We start from the raw sequence: 12325 nt of genomic DNA on the forward strand, positions 1-12325 counted from the left end.
ACTAAGAAGGAAAGTGATGGGGTGCTACGCCAGATGACCTGGCCTCCACAGTCACCAGACCTGAACCCAATCGAGATGGTTTGGGGTGAGCTGGACCGCAGAGTGAAGGCAAAAGGGTTAACAAGTGCTAAGCATCTCTGAGAACTCCTTCAAGACTGTTGGAAAACCATTTCCAGTGACTACCTCTTGAAGCTCATCAAGAGAGTGCCAAGAGTGTGCAAAGCAGTAATCAAAGCAAAAGTTGGCTACTTTGAAGAACCTAGAATATAAGACATATTTTCAGTCGTTTCACAATTTTTTGTTAAGTATTTCATTCCATATGTGTTAATTCATAGTTTTGATGCCTTCAATGTGAATCTACAATTTTCAGAGTCATGAAAATAAAGAAAACTCCTTGAATGAGAAGGTGTGTCCAAACTTTTGGTCTGTACTGTATATACTAATAATACTCATAATTCTTTGTTCTATAATTACTTGTCTGTATCCTGTATCCAGACATAGCGATAAATATAAATAGGATATGCTATTAATTTCTTATGGGTGGTAGTAACTAATTAATTGCACAGCCTCGTCATCTTTTCTACTAATAGTGAAACTCCCGACCAAACACTGTGTGTAACAAGCAACAATGCTCCATTCACAAGAATAGGACTGTGTTGCGCTCATAGATAATGCACCTGGTCAGCTGAGGTGACACCGCACTTATTCCAAGGATCAGTGTCAGCCTCATTACTGAAAATCTGAAAACATGTCATGTTGATAGTCCGTTTCTTTATGCCAGAAACTATCCATGTAACTTATGAAAAACTAATAATACCCATTTTTCACTCCCAAGGGCAATGCTATATGAAGCTTCATAATTAAATTGGAAGTTATCAGAAAAGGACTTAGGCTATGTGCGCACGTTGCGTAATTGCATGCAGTTACGCTGCGATCTGCACTACAGCGTAACTGCATGCAATTACGCAACGTGCGCACATAGCCTAAGTCCTTTTCTGATATGAAGATTATGCAGAAGACGTGCGCACGTGGCGTCTTAGAGCGCAGCGCTTCGGCTGCTGCCCGAAGCGTGCGTTCTAAGAAGTGACATGTCACTTCTTTCCTGCGCTCTGCATGCAGCCCCCGCTCTGTGTATGGGAGGGGCTGCAGTCAGAGCGCATGGAATCGGCTTTTTTTTTCATTACGGACTCTTTCTGCAGCGATTTAAAGCGCACGTGTGCTCTTTAAATCGCTGCAGAAATTTCTGCACTGACAGTACGCAACGTGGGCACATAGCCTTAATGTTTAAATCAGGTTTTTAAGTAAAATGGATTTTTTACATATTTTTGTACTGTTTTACTTTGTTATATTTTTCATATTGAAAAAAAAATCTTGGGCCTTTAAGTCTTTTCAAGATACTCATTATTATCACAGACAAGGTAACAGTGACAGGTTAGCTCAATTAAAAGCTGATAACACAGGGTCCACAATAGGTGAGGTCACTAGATGCTTCAATACTTTGGAATAGGACCTGAGTCTGTTCAGTGTGGTTAATGTACATGTGAATATCCTGAAAGAACATGAAGTATGAATCTTGATTAGCCTCAGTGGCCAGTGTAAAAAGGACAACATATCATATACTTTTTATTTCCAATTGTAGTATGAAAAATCAAAAAATGACCAAAATTTTTTAAAACATACATGGAACTTAAAGAGGTGGTTATCCACTACTTTAACATTGATGGCCTATCCTTAGGGGCACTTTGCACACTACGACATCGCAAGCCGATGCTGCGATGCCGAGCGCGATAGTCCCCGCCCCCGTCGCAGCTGCGATATCATGGTGATAGCTGCCGTAGCGAACATTATCGCTACGGCAGCTTCACAAGCACTCACCTGCCCTGTGACGTCGCTCTGGCCAGCGAACCGCCTCCTTATTATGGGGGTGGGTCGTGCGGCGTCATAGCGACGTCACACGGCAGGCATCCAATAGAAGCGGAGGGGCGGAGATGAGCGGGATGTAAACATCCTGCCCACCTCCTTCCTTCCGTAGAGCCGGCGTGAGTCGCAGGACGCATGTAGGAGATGTTCCTCGCTCCTGCGGCTTCACATACAGCGATGTGTGCTGCCGCAGGAACGAGGAACAACATCGTAACATCGGTATTTCCCAATTCATGGAAGTGCCGGACCCTACACCGATGATACAATAACGACGCTTTTGCCCTCGTTAATCGTATCAAAAAGGATTTACACACTACGATATTGACTGCGTCACTTTCGGTTTGACCCCACCTACATCGCAGCTGCGATGTCGTAGTGTGCAAAGTGCTCCCTAGGAAAGGGCATCAATGTCTGATTGGCCGGGGTCCAACACCCCACTGATCAGCTGTCCCTGGTGCCGGCGTCAGCTGGAAATGCTCAGTTCCGGAGCTGCCTAGTCAACCGATAACGGCTGCAGCTGAGAACTGCACAGCCGCCAAGAAGAGCTTTGTTGCAATATTTGAAAAGTATTTAAATATGTTGCCACTACGTCTACATTGATGGCATACGCCTTGGTCATTAATGTCTGATCGACGGGTCTGCCACCCAGCACCCCCGCTGATTGACTGTTCTTGGTCCCGGCGGCAGTTCTGGAGGTGCCCTTTCAAATTAATACGAGGCGGATGTGCCGTACCCGACCGCGGCCACTGTCAGAAGATGGGGCGGCTCTGGAACTGAGCCTTTCTGGCCGCCTGCTGATGACACCGAGAATAGCTGATAGGTGGGGGTGCCAGTTGTCTGGCCGATCAGACGTTGATAACCTATCCAAAGGATAGGCCATCAATGTTAAAGTAGTGGCCAACCTCCTTAAAGACCTGCCTGAAATAAAAGTTGTTTTTGATTACACATTTCTTTTAATATACATGACGTTTTTGGTGCCTTCAGTCCAGCAATGTAAAAAGTTTCCATATCCCCTCAACCGAGATGTATGTACATGTAACAAGAGTCCAACAATTATTAATATTACATATAGATATTGTAAATGGACCTTTAATGAGGAGTATAGTATAATAGGGAACAGATAATATTGTTATCCCCTGATAGCATATTCTTCATTATCTGGTATGGCATTGGATGAGACTACACAGCCTATACCATAACACATAAGGACGCCTAAATCTACGTAGAAAACATCAAGAGGCCAAAATACAATGACAACAGTACAGATATTTCCCATAGGAAAAATATATATTTAACATTGAGAATTGTGCAGAATCTTCTGCATCTTTTAAAACACATCACACGGTGGATTCTGAAATTCCTTGGTACGGAGGTCATTTTCTTGGCACCTGAATGACCCATGAGGGTAACAAGTCTTGTGTGGCACATTTTTGGCGAGGGGCAGTCTCTAGGCTTATGAATAATATATCTGGCACTGTAGTTGGGTCTCGCCGCTCAGATGATGCCATTATCTATAAAAGAAGAAAAAACATAACATTTGCTTATACTTTGTACATTACAGGTTATTCATCTTATAATTATACAATGAATTTTAGATGTCAGGAAAAATATTGCCACAAAATTCGGTGAATGTATCGACAGTTTTCAAAGCTTGGAGTACGGTAATTCTTCATATCATCAGCAGTGGTGCTCCATGAAAACTGAACACTTTATGCCACAATGCAGCAAAAACTACAGCTGATCACTGGGGTACCTCCCGAGGGGATTGTGTGATCAGTATTTTTGTTAGGACAGAGTCACACTTGCGTGTATCTTGCGCGAGTCTCGCATCGCATCACCCAGCACGACCTGATGCTCTCCGAACAGGAGCATATCAGCTGCATAGAAATATATGCAGCCGACCCGCTCCTATCAGGAGAGTGTGCGGCTGTGCCGGATGATGCAATGCGAGACTCGCGTGAGATATGCTTAAGTGTGACTCTGGCCTTACACAGAGTTTTGCACGAATTAACTCACTATCATCGCAGTGTCAGGCTCTGTTCACATTGCCGATTCTGACACTCCGCCCGATGATTTCTCTGGTGTCTCGGGCGTTGACCTGCTGTTTGCTCACACAGGCTAGCAAGAGTAAAGCGGGCTTTACACGTTGCGATATCGGTCCCGATATCGCCAGCGTGGGTACCCGCCCCCATCTGTTGTGCGACACGGGCAAATCGCTGCCCGTGCCGCACAACATCACCCAGACCCGTCACACATACTTACCTGCCCGGCAACGTCGCTGTGACCGGCGAACCGCCTCCTTTCTAAGGGGGGTGGTCCGTGTGGCGTCACAGCGACGTCACTGAGCGGCCACCCAATAGCAGCGGAGGGGCGGAGCTGAGCGGGATGTAACATCCCGCCCACCTCCTTCCTTCCGCATAGCGGCCGGGAGGCAGGTAAGGAGAGCTTTCTTGTTCCTGCGGCGTCACATGGAGCGATGTGTGCTGCCGCAGGAACGAGGAACAACCTCGTTACTGCTGCAGTAACGATTTTTGAGAATGGACCCCCATGTCACCGATGAGCGATTTTGCACGTTTTGCAATGATGCAAAATCGCTCATCGGTGTCACACGCAACGGCATCGCTAATGCGGCCGGATGTGCGACACCAATTCCGTGACCCCAACAAGTTCGCATTAGCGATGTCGTAGCGTGTAAAGCCCCCTTTAGGCTAAGGCCAGAATCACACTTGCTAGTGCCTCGCGTGTAACTTGCGCGAGTCTCTCATGGTAGAACCCGGCTTGGCCGCACACTCCTCTGAAAGGAGCGGGTCGGTTGCATGTATCTCTATGCAGCTCAGACGCTCCTGTATGCATAGTGTGCGGCCATGCCGGGTTCTACCATGAGAGACTCGCGCGAGTTACACGCGAGGCACTAGCAAGTGTGATTCTGGCCTAAGGGTAAGAACGCACTTTGCTTTTTACCTACTTTTTACCTGCTTTTTTGCTGCTTTTTCAACTGCAGCGTTTAATGCCAAAATGGATGTGTTCTGCTTTTCAGACCCGCAACGCACATCCGTTTAATTTGTACGTGTGCGGTACGTATTTGCACGTACCGGAGACACGTACACACGGAGACCCATGTTATTCTATGGTAGATGGCACACACACGTAAAATCACACGGAACGTGTGTCTGTGTGATAAGTACGTGTGTGCGCTTTTCTACAAGAACAACATGTCCGTTTTTGGCCGGCAGCACACAGGCACGGACCCGCTTTAGTCTATGGGTCCGTGCCTGCACGTACCGCACACGGAGTATGTGCGATCTTATTTTTTGTTTTGTTTTAAATTAAATTCAGTATACTTACCTTTTTTTCTGCTGTTCTCAGTCATACTTACATTGGCGCTCGTTTTTTTTCTTCCCCCGGCTCATACCGCTCCCCGATCACCAGCGCTGCGAGGAACAGCTGTGCAGAGAATACGCGGCAACAATTACTTTGAATATGCCGGCCGCTCATTAATCAATCTCGTATTCCCTGCTTTCCCCACCCACAGGCGCCTGTGATTTGTTGCAGTCAGACACGCCCCCCACGCTGAGTGACAGCTGTCTCACTGCACCCAATCACAGCAGCTGGTGGGCGTGTCTATAATGTGCAGTAAAATAAATAAATAAATAATTAAAAAAACTGGCGTGCGGTCCCCCCCAATTTTAATATCAGTCAGATAAAGCCATACGGCTGAAGGCTGGTATTCTCAGGATGGGGAGCCCCACAGCCTAACAATATCAGTCAGCAGCCTCCCAGAATTGCCGCATACATTATATGCGACAGTTCTGGGACTGTACCCGGCTCTTCCCGATCTGCCCTTGTGCGTTGGCAAATCGGGGTAATAAGGAGTTTTTGGCAGCCCATAGCTGCCAATAAGTCCTAGATTAATCATGTCAGGCGTCTCCCCGAGATACCTTCCTTGATTAATCTATAAATTACAGTAAATAAACACACACACCCGAACAATCCTTTATTAGAAAAAAAAAACACTAACAAATTGCCTTGTTCACCAATTTAATAAGCCCGAAAAAGCCCTCCATGTCCGGCGTACTCCAGGATGGTCCAGCGTCGCATCCAGCTCTGCTGCATGAAGGTGACCGGAGCTGCAGAAGACACTCCCGCTCCTGTCATCTCCACGCAGCTAATGAAGGGAATAGCGCGATCAGCTGAGCTGTCACTGAGGTTACTCGCGGCCAACGCTGAATACAGCTGATCGCGCTATTCCCTTCATTAGCTGCGTGGAGCTGTCAGGAGTGGCGGTGTCTTCTGCAGCTCCGGTCACCTTCATGCAGCAGAGCTGGATGCGACGCTGGACCATCCTGGAGTACGCCGGACATGGAGGGCTTTTTCGGGCTTATTAAATTGGTGATGATGAGGGAATTTGTTAGTGTTTTTTATTTCTAATAAATGATTTTTTCAGGTGTGTGTGTGTTTATTTACTGTAATTTACAGATTAATCATGGAAGGTATCTCGGGGAGACGCCTGACATGATTAATCCAGGACTTATTGGCAGCTATGGGCTGCCAAAAACTCCTTATTACCCCGATTTGCCAACGCTCCAGGGCATATCGGGAAGAGCCGGGTACAGTCCCAGAACCGTCGCATATAATTATATGCGGCAATTCTGGGCGGCTGCTGACTGATATTGTTAGGCTGGGGGGCTCCCCATAACGTGGGGCTCCCCATCCTGAGAATACCAGCCTTCAGCCGTATGGCTTTATCTGGCTGGTATTAAAATTGGGGGGGACCGCATGCCGTTTTTTTTTAATTATTTATTTTACTGCACACTATAGACACGCTCACTGGCTGCTGTGATTGGGTGCAGTGAGACAGCTGTCACTCAGCGTGGGGGGCGTGTCTGACTGCAACCAAGAATAGGCGACTGTGGGTGGGGAAAGCAGGGAATACGAGATTGATTAATGAGCGGCCGGCATATTCAAAGTAATTGTTGCCGCGTATTCTCTGCACAGCTGTTCCTCGCCGCGCTGGTGATCGGGGAGCGGTGAGTATGAGAGAGGGCTGCTCACTTCAGTCACTCGGGGAATTAGCGGTCACTGGTGAATCCTTCACAGGTGACCGCTAATCAGTACGCGGCACACATACAGAGCCGCGGCATGACAATGAAGTCGGGTGAAGTTCACCCGAGTTCATTCTCATCGCACAACTCTGTCTGCTGTCAGCCGACATGTATCAACGACATTGTGCAACACACAAACGGACATTCCACATGGACATTCCACGTACACATACACAGGCATTTTACACACAAACACGGACATTTTACACGTACACACGGCTCGCATACGCCATCACACGGATGCCATACGTACAAGGAGAAACGCCCAAAAAAACGGAACACGGACCCGAAAAACGGACCGTGTCACACGGACATTTTTTTTGCGGAAGTATGTTTTAGGCCTCAAACAAAGTCTATGGAATTTGGGTTTCTAAACCCCACTATGTAGTTCAAACTGCAGCCTTCTTGTGGCAGAAATTTGGGCAAAAACTCAGCTTTGCAGTGCAAAACCCAAATGGCAAAAACAATTGACAATTGAGAAAAACAGATGTCACTAGGATGGTGTATGTGCCGTCCGTGTGACATGCTTTTTTTTCACGCACCCATAGACTTTCATTGAAGTGACTCGTGCGAGAAACTCACCAAAACGCAGCATGGTGCGATTTTTTTTCTCAGTACGATTTGGACTGAGAAAAAAATAGCAGATGGGAGCAGCCTCATTGATTAACATGGGTCCGAGTGCAATGTGAGAATTTCTCGCATTGCACTTGTCGCGGGCGGAGGAGGGGACGCCGCGCTCTCCCTTCTGCTCGGGTCCGGCTGGCACTGCGGCCTGCTGCTGCCGCTGCTCGGTGGCTCGAGCGATGGGCCAGATCCCGGGGACTCGAGCGGCGCTCCTCGCCCGTGAGTGAAAAGGGGGTTGTTTGGGTGTGGGGATGGTTTATTGTCCGTGACGTCACCCACGGTTGTGGTGATTTGTTAGCACCACCGCTGCTCTGTATGGGGTTCCCGGGAAGGATGGTATGGAGCAGCCAGTTGTTGTGTTGCCCCTCCGTGGGTAGGGGTTGGTGATCCCGGGGCCCAGTGATGAGGTGGGAGATGCAGGGCTTGGTGGGCGCAGGGACGCGGGGGCAGCGCTGTGCCTTGCGGCACTGTGGTACTCACTCAGCCTGAGACGGTGACACAGTTCTCGGTAAAACACACGGCTGGAAAGACGGTTCCTACGGACGGCTGCACTTGCTCTCCCAGTAGGTGACGGTGATGTCCCTTTGTCCTGCACCTAATGTCTCTGTGTTGGTAGCGATGGGTTCCCACCGGTAACCCGCTCCCCGGCTTGGATATGGGCTGGAGGAGCCCTACTTTGCCCGCAGGCGCTGGCCCTGAGAAACTGGTGCCCTGGCGGTGGCGGTGTCTCTCTGTAACGGTCGGACTGTTGCCTTCAATCGGGACTTGGTTGTTTGGAGACAGTCGTCCCCTTCACTGACGGATTTGGCAAATTTACGGCGACTCCTAGCCTTGCCGGGGTCCGAGAGGCCCCTGCCCTGGTGCTGACTGTTCTTCGTATACTGCTCCAGACCGCTGGGCCACTACCCGTCCGCGGTCCTTCCAGCAACCTCCGAGCAGTCCCCCTCCAGACTGTCACCGCCGCTGCTGACCTTGCTGACACTGTCCTGCACACAGCCGGACCAACTTCAGGCTTTCCTCCTCTCACTTTTACTCGTTTCTTCTTTGCTCCACTACTACTTCACTTTCACTTCACTTAGCTCCTCTACCACTCCACTGTTTACTCCTTCTCCTTCCTGACTTCACTGCCTTCTTTCCACTTCTCCCTCCAAACTCTAACTGCCTGGTTCCTCCCGCCTCCAGGGCTGTGTACTCCTCGGTGGGCGGAGCCAACCGCCTGGCCCACCTCCTGGTGTGAACATCAGCCCCTGGAGGAAGGCAACAAGGATTTTAGTAGCCTTGGTGTTCCTAACTGGGGTGTAGGGTGTGGTGGTGTGATGACCTGTGACCCCTGGCTTGCCCAGGGCGTCACATTCCCCCTTAGCAAAATGCAGACCGTCCGCGGGCTGCCCGTCCAACACCGGTTTTATTTTCTGAAAAAGGTAAAAAGGTAACATATAAATCATAACATCATCCCACAACGGGAGGTACATTGCTTAAACGTTACTAACGGTTTACGGTTACGGTTTCCGCTCTCTCCCACCCAAGCAACCTGGCCTTGATGCTGCCCCTAAAGCCCAGGCAGCACCCCTTGACCCAAGTCCAGCACAAGTTACCCGAGCGGGATCTGTCCTTTCCCTCCAGAGGGTAGCCACCGGTTCCTGTGGTGGCTGGGCCCCAGCCTGCTCTGCTGAGGGCCCTCCCTCCAACCTGCCTCTCCGGAGGCGGCAATGCGGATACGGTAACGGTAAAACAACTTATTTACAAGCCACTAACGTTTGTGGTTGCCCTGCAAGTTCACGGGCTTGTCCATGGAAAGTCCTCCATGCAGAACAACTTTTAAACGGTCCCCACCTGGACAACGGTGCCGGCAACGGCCGGTTTTCTCTCAATCACGGTTAAATCAGATTATTTTTCGGTTCCATTTCACTTATCATTTCTTTTCAAACTTTTCAAACTTAAAACTCAGTGGTGGTCCCAACGGGGACTGGACAACGGTGCTCCGCTGCCCCTACTCCGGACTTTCAACGGAGGTGGGCCCATCCTCTTCTGACATGGGCTCGGTGTCAGGCCCGGAATCGCTATCATCGGCCTCTGCACCAGGCGGGCGGTTACCGGCTGCCGTAGCCTCTAGGCTGGCTACTCTCTCGGCCACAGTCACGGAGGGGTGTACATCCGACGGGCCAGGCGCAGTACGGTGCACGGGTAAGGAGGACGGAGGTGGCGTGGGGGCCAGGGGTAGACCGGGTCCCTCAGCCACAGCGGCCGGTCCCTCGGGGACATAGGGGCGTGGGTCACTCACCAGCTCCTCCATCATGGCCTCCATTCCATATACTCGTGCAACCGCAGCTACGTTCTCCACCTCCGCTGTCCACTGTTCCATCAGCCTGCAGATCTGGCTCCGGTAGTGGCGGCAGATCCCTGCCGTTCGGGCCCTCAGCCATGCCGCTGTTCCGGGCACCAGCTCGGTAGCCTCCGCATAACTAGGTGGGGCGGACATTCCTTGCCAGGGTCGGCGGACGGTAGGGGTCTCAGCGTTTCGGCTTGTACCGCCACCTTCACATGCGTCCAGCCGCCATCGCGTCCTCCTTCGCTCTTTTCCGGCCACTCCTCTATTGTGGCGGAGTTTTGGCCTTTGCGCCTCTGCTACTCGAGAAGACGCTCGAGCGGGAACTTTTCACGCCAAAGATGGCGACTTCCGAATTTTTTCAGCCGGATACCTCCGGCGGTTACAAGGCGCACCTCTACCCAACGGCAGAGCGGTAAGATCCTGTTCGTGACGCCAAGTTGTCGCGGGCGGAGGAGGGGACGCCACGCTCTCCCTTCTGCTCGGGTCCGGCTGGCACTGCGGCCTGCTGCTGCCGCTGCTCGGTGGCTCGAGTGATGGGCCGGATCCCGGGGACTCGAGCGACGCTCCTCGCCCGTGAGTGAAAAGGGGGTTGTTTGGGTGTGGGGATGGTTTATTGTCCGTGACGCCACCCACGGTTGTGGTGATTTGTTAGCACCACCGCTGCTCTGTATGGGGTTCCCGGGAAGGATGGTATGGAGCAGCCAGTTGTTGTGTTGCCCCTCCGTGGGTAGGGGTTGGTGATCCCGGGGCCCAGTGATGAGGTGGGAGATGCAGGGCTTGGTGGGCGCAGGGACGCGGGGGCAGCGCTGTGCCTTGCGGCACTGTGGTACTCACTCAGCCTGAGACGGTGACACAGTTCTCGGTAAAACACATGGCTGGAAAGACGGTTCCCACGGACGGCTGCACTTACTCTCCCAGTAGGTGACGGTGATGTCCCTTTGTCCTGCACCTCATGTCTCTGTGTTGGTAGCGATGGGTTCCCACCGGTAACCCGCTCCCCGGCTTGGATATGGGCCGGAGGAGCCCTACTTTGCCCGCAGGCGCTGGCCCTGAGAAACTGGTGCCCTGGCGGTGGCGGTGTCTCTCTGTAACGGTCGGACTGTTGCCTTCAATCGGGACTTGGTTGTTTGGAGACAGTCGTCCCCTTCACTGACGGATTTGGCAAATTTACGGCGACTCCTAGCCTTGCCGGGGTCCGAGAGGCCCCTGCCCTGGTGCTGACTGTTCTTCGTATACTGCTCCAGACCGCCGGGCCACTACCTGTCCGCGGTCCTTCCAGCAACCTCCGAGCAGTCCCCCTCCAGACTGTCACCGCCGCTGCTGACCTTGCTGACACTGTCCTGCACACAGCCGGACCAACTTCAGGCTTTCCTCCTCTCACTTTTACTCGTTTCTTCTTTGCTCCACTACTACTTCACTTTCACTTCACTTAGCTCCTCTACCACTCCACTGTTTACTCCTTCTCCTTCCTGACTTCACTGCCTTCTTTCCACTTCTCCCTCTAAACTCTAACTGCCTGGTTCCTCCCGCCTCCAGGGCTGTGTACTCCTCGGTGGGTGGAGCCCACCACCTGGCCCACCCCCTGGTGTGAACATCAGCCCCTGGAGGAAGGCAACAAGGATTTTAGTAGCCTTGGTGTTCCTAACTGGGGTGTAGGGTGTGGTGGTGTGATGACCTGTGACCCCTGGCTTCCCCAGGGCGTCACACACTCGTGCGAGTTAATCCCAAGTGTGAAGTCGGCCTTATAGACATTGATTTAACAAAAAAACGCATGGAAAAAAAACGCATCAAAAACACAAAAAAAAAACACATGCATTTTTTTATTCTGCAACAAGGTGTGCTTTTTGGTGCAGACAATTTCTGCACCTAATCTGAAGCATGTGCACACACTTTTAACCTCTGATAGCCTGCTTGTTAGGCTCATTCGATCACATGTCAAGTCAATCACATCTGCGCCTCATATTTAAGCTGGTTAAAATTTTCTACCCATACCAGTGTAGTGGGTGGGCCTACCCCTACCAGTACCAGCGTAGTTAACCCGGAATTTGTAGCTAATAAAAATGTTGATTTTTATGATGTTATGTTGTGTTAGGGCACCCCCTAGTGGCCGGGTGGGACGGCTGTCGCCACCGGGGAGAAGGAGCCGGCTGTAGCATGGGGGGAGTGTATGGAAGTGTGTAGTTAGTTGGATCCGGGACAGTAGGCTGAGAACACCAAGGGGGCAGAGTGTGTGAGCGGAACCATCAGGGGGCGCCGGAGAACCAGGAGGGGAACGAAACCTCGGTCTGAAGCAACCGGTGTGGGTCCGGTGTGCAGGAAACCAAAGTGTGGGAGCCCGGCGAAGTGGAGT

At 51.1% G+C, this 12325-nt stretch overlaps 1 protein-coding gene across 1 annotated transcript in view; it reads right to left on the reverse strand.

Moving 5' to 3' along the window:
* Window positions 1–1596: 1596 nt before the first annotated feature.
* USH1G (USH1 protein network component sans) overlaps window positions 1597–12325 on the reverse strand; it is a 141157-nt gene continuing 130428 nt past the window's right edge. The window contains exon 4 of the mRNA XM_075349662.1: window positions 1597–3431. Coding sequence (XP_075205777.1) covers window positions 3428–3431 — 4 coding nt within the window. The 3' untranslated portion in view covers window positions 1597–3427. The remainder of the gene's footprint in view (window positions 3432–12325) is intronic.

Source organism: Anomaloglossus baeobatrachus, chromosome 5 (assembly GCF_048569485.1).
Source record: "Anomaloglossus baeobatrachus isolate aAnoBae1 chromosome 5, aAnoBae1.hap1, whole genome shotgun sequence".
Taxonomy (NCBI): domain Eukaryota; kingdom Metazoa; phylum Chordata; class Amphibia; order Anura; family Aromobatidae; genus Anomaloglossus; species Anomaloglossus baeobatrachus.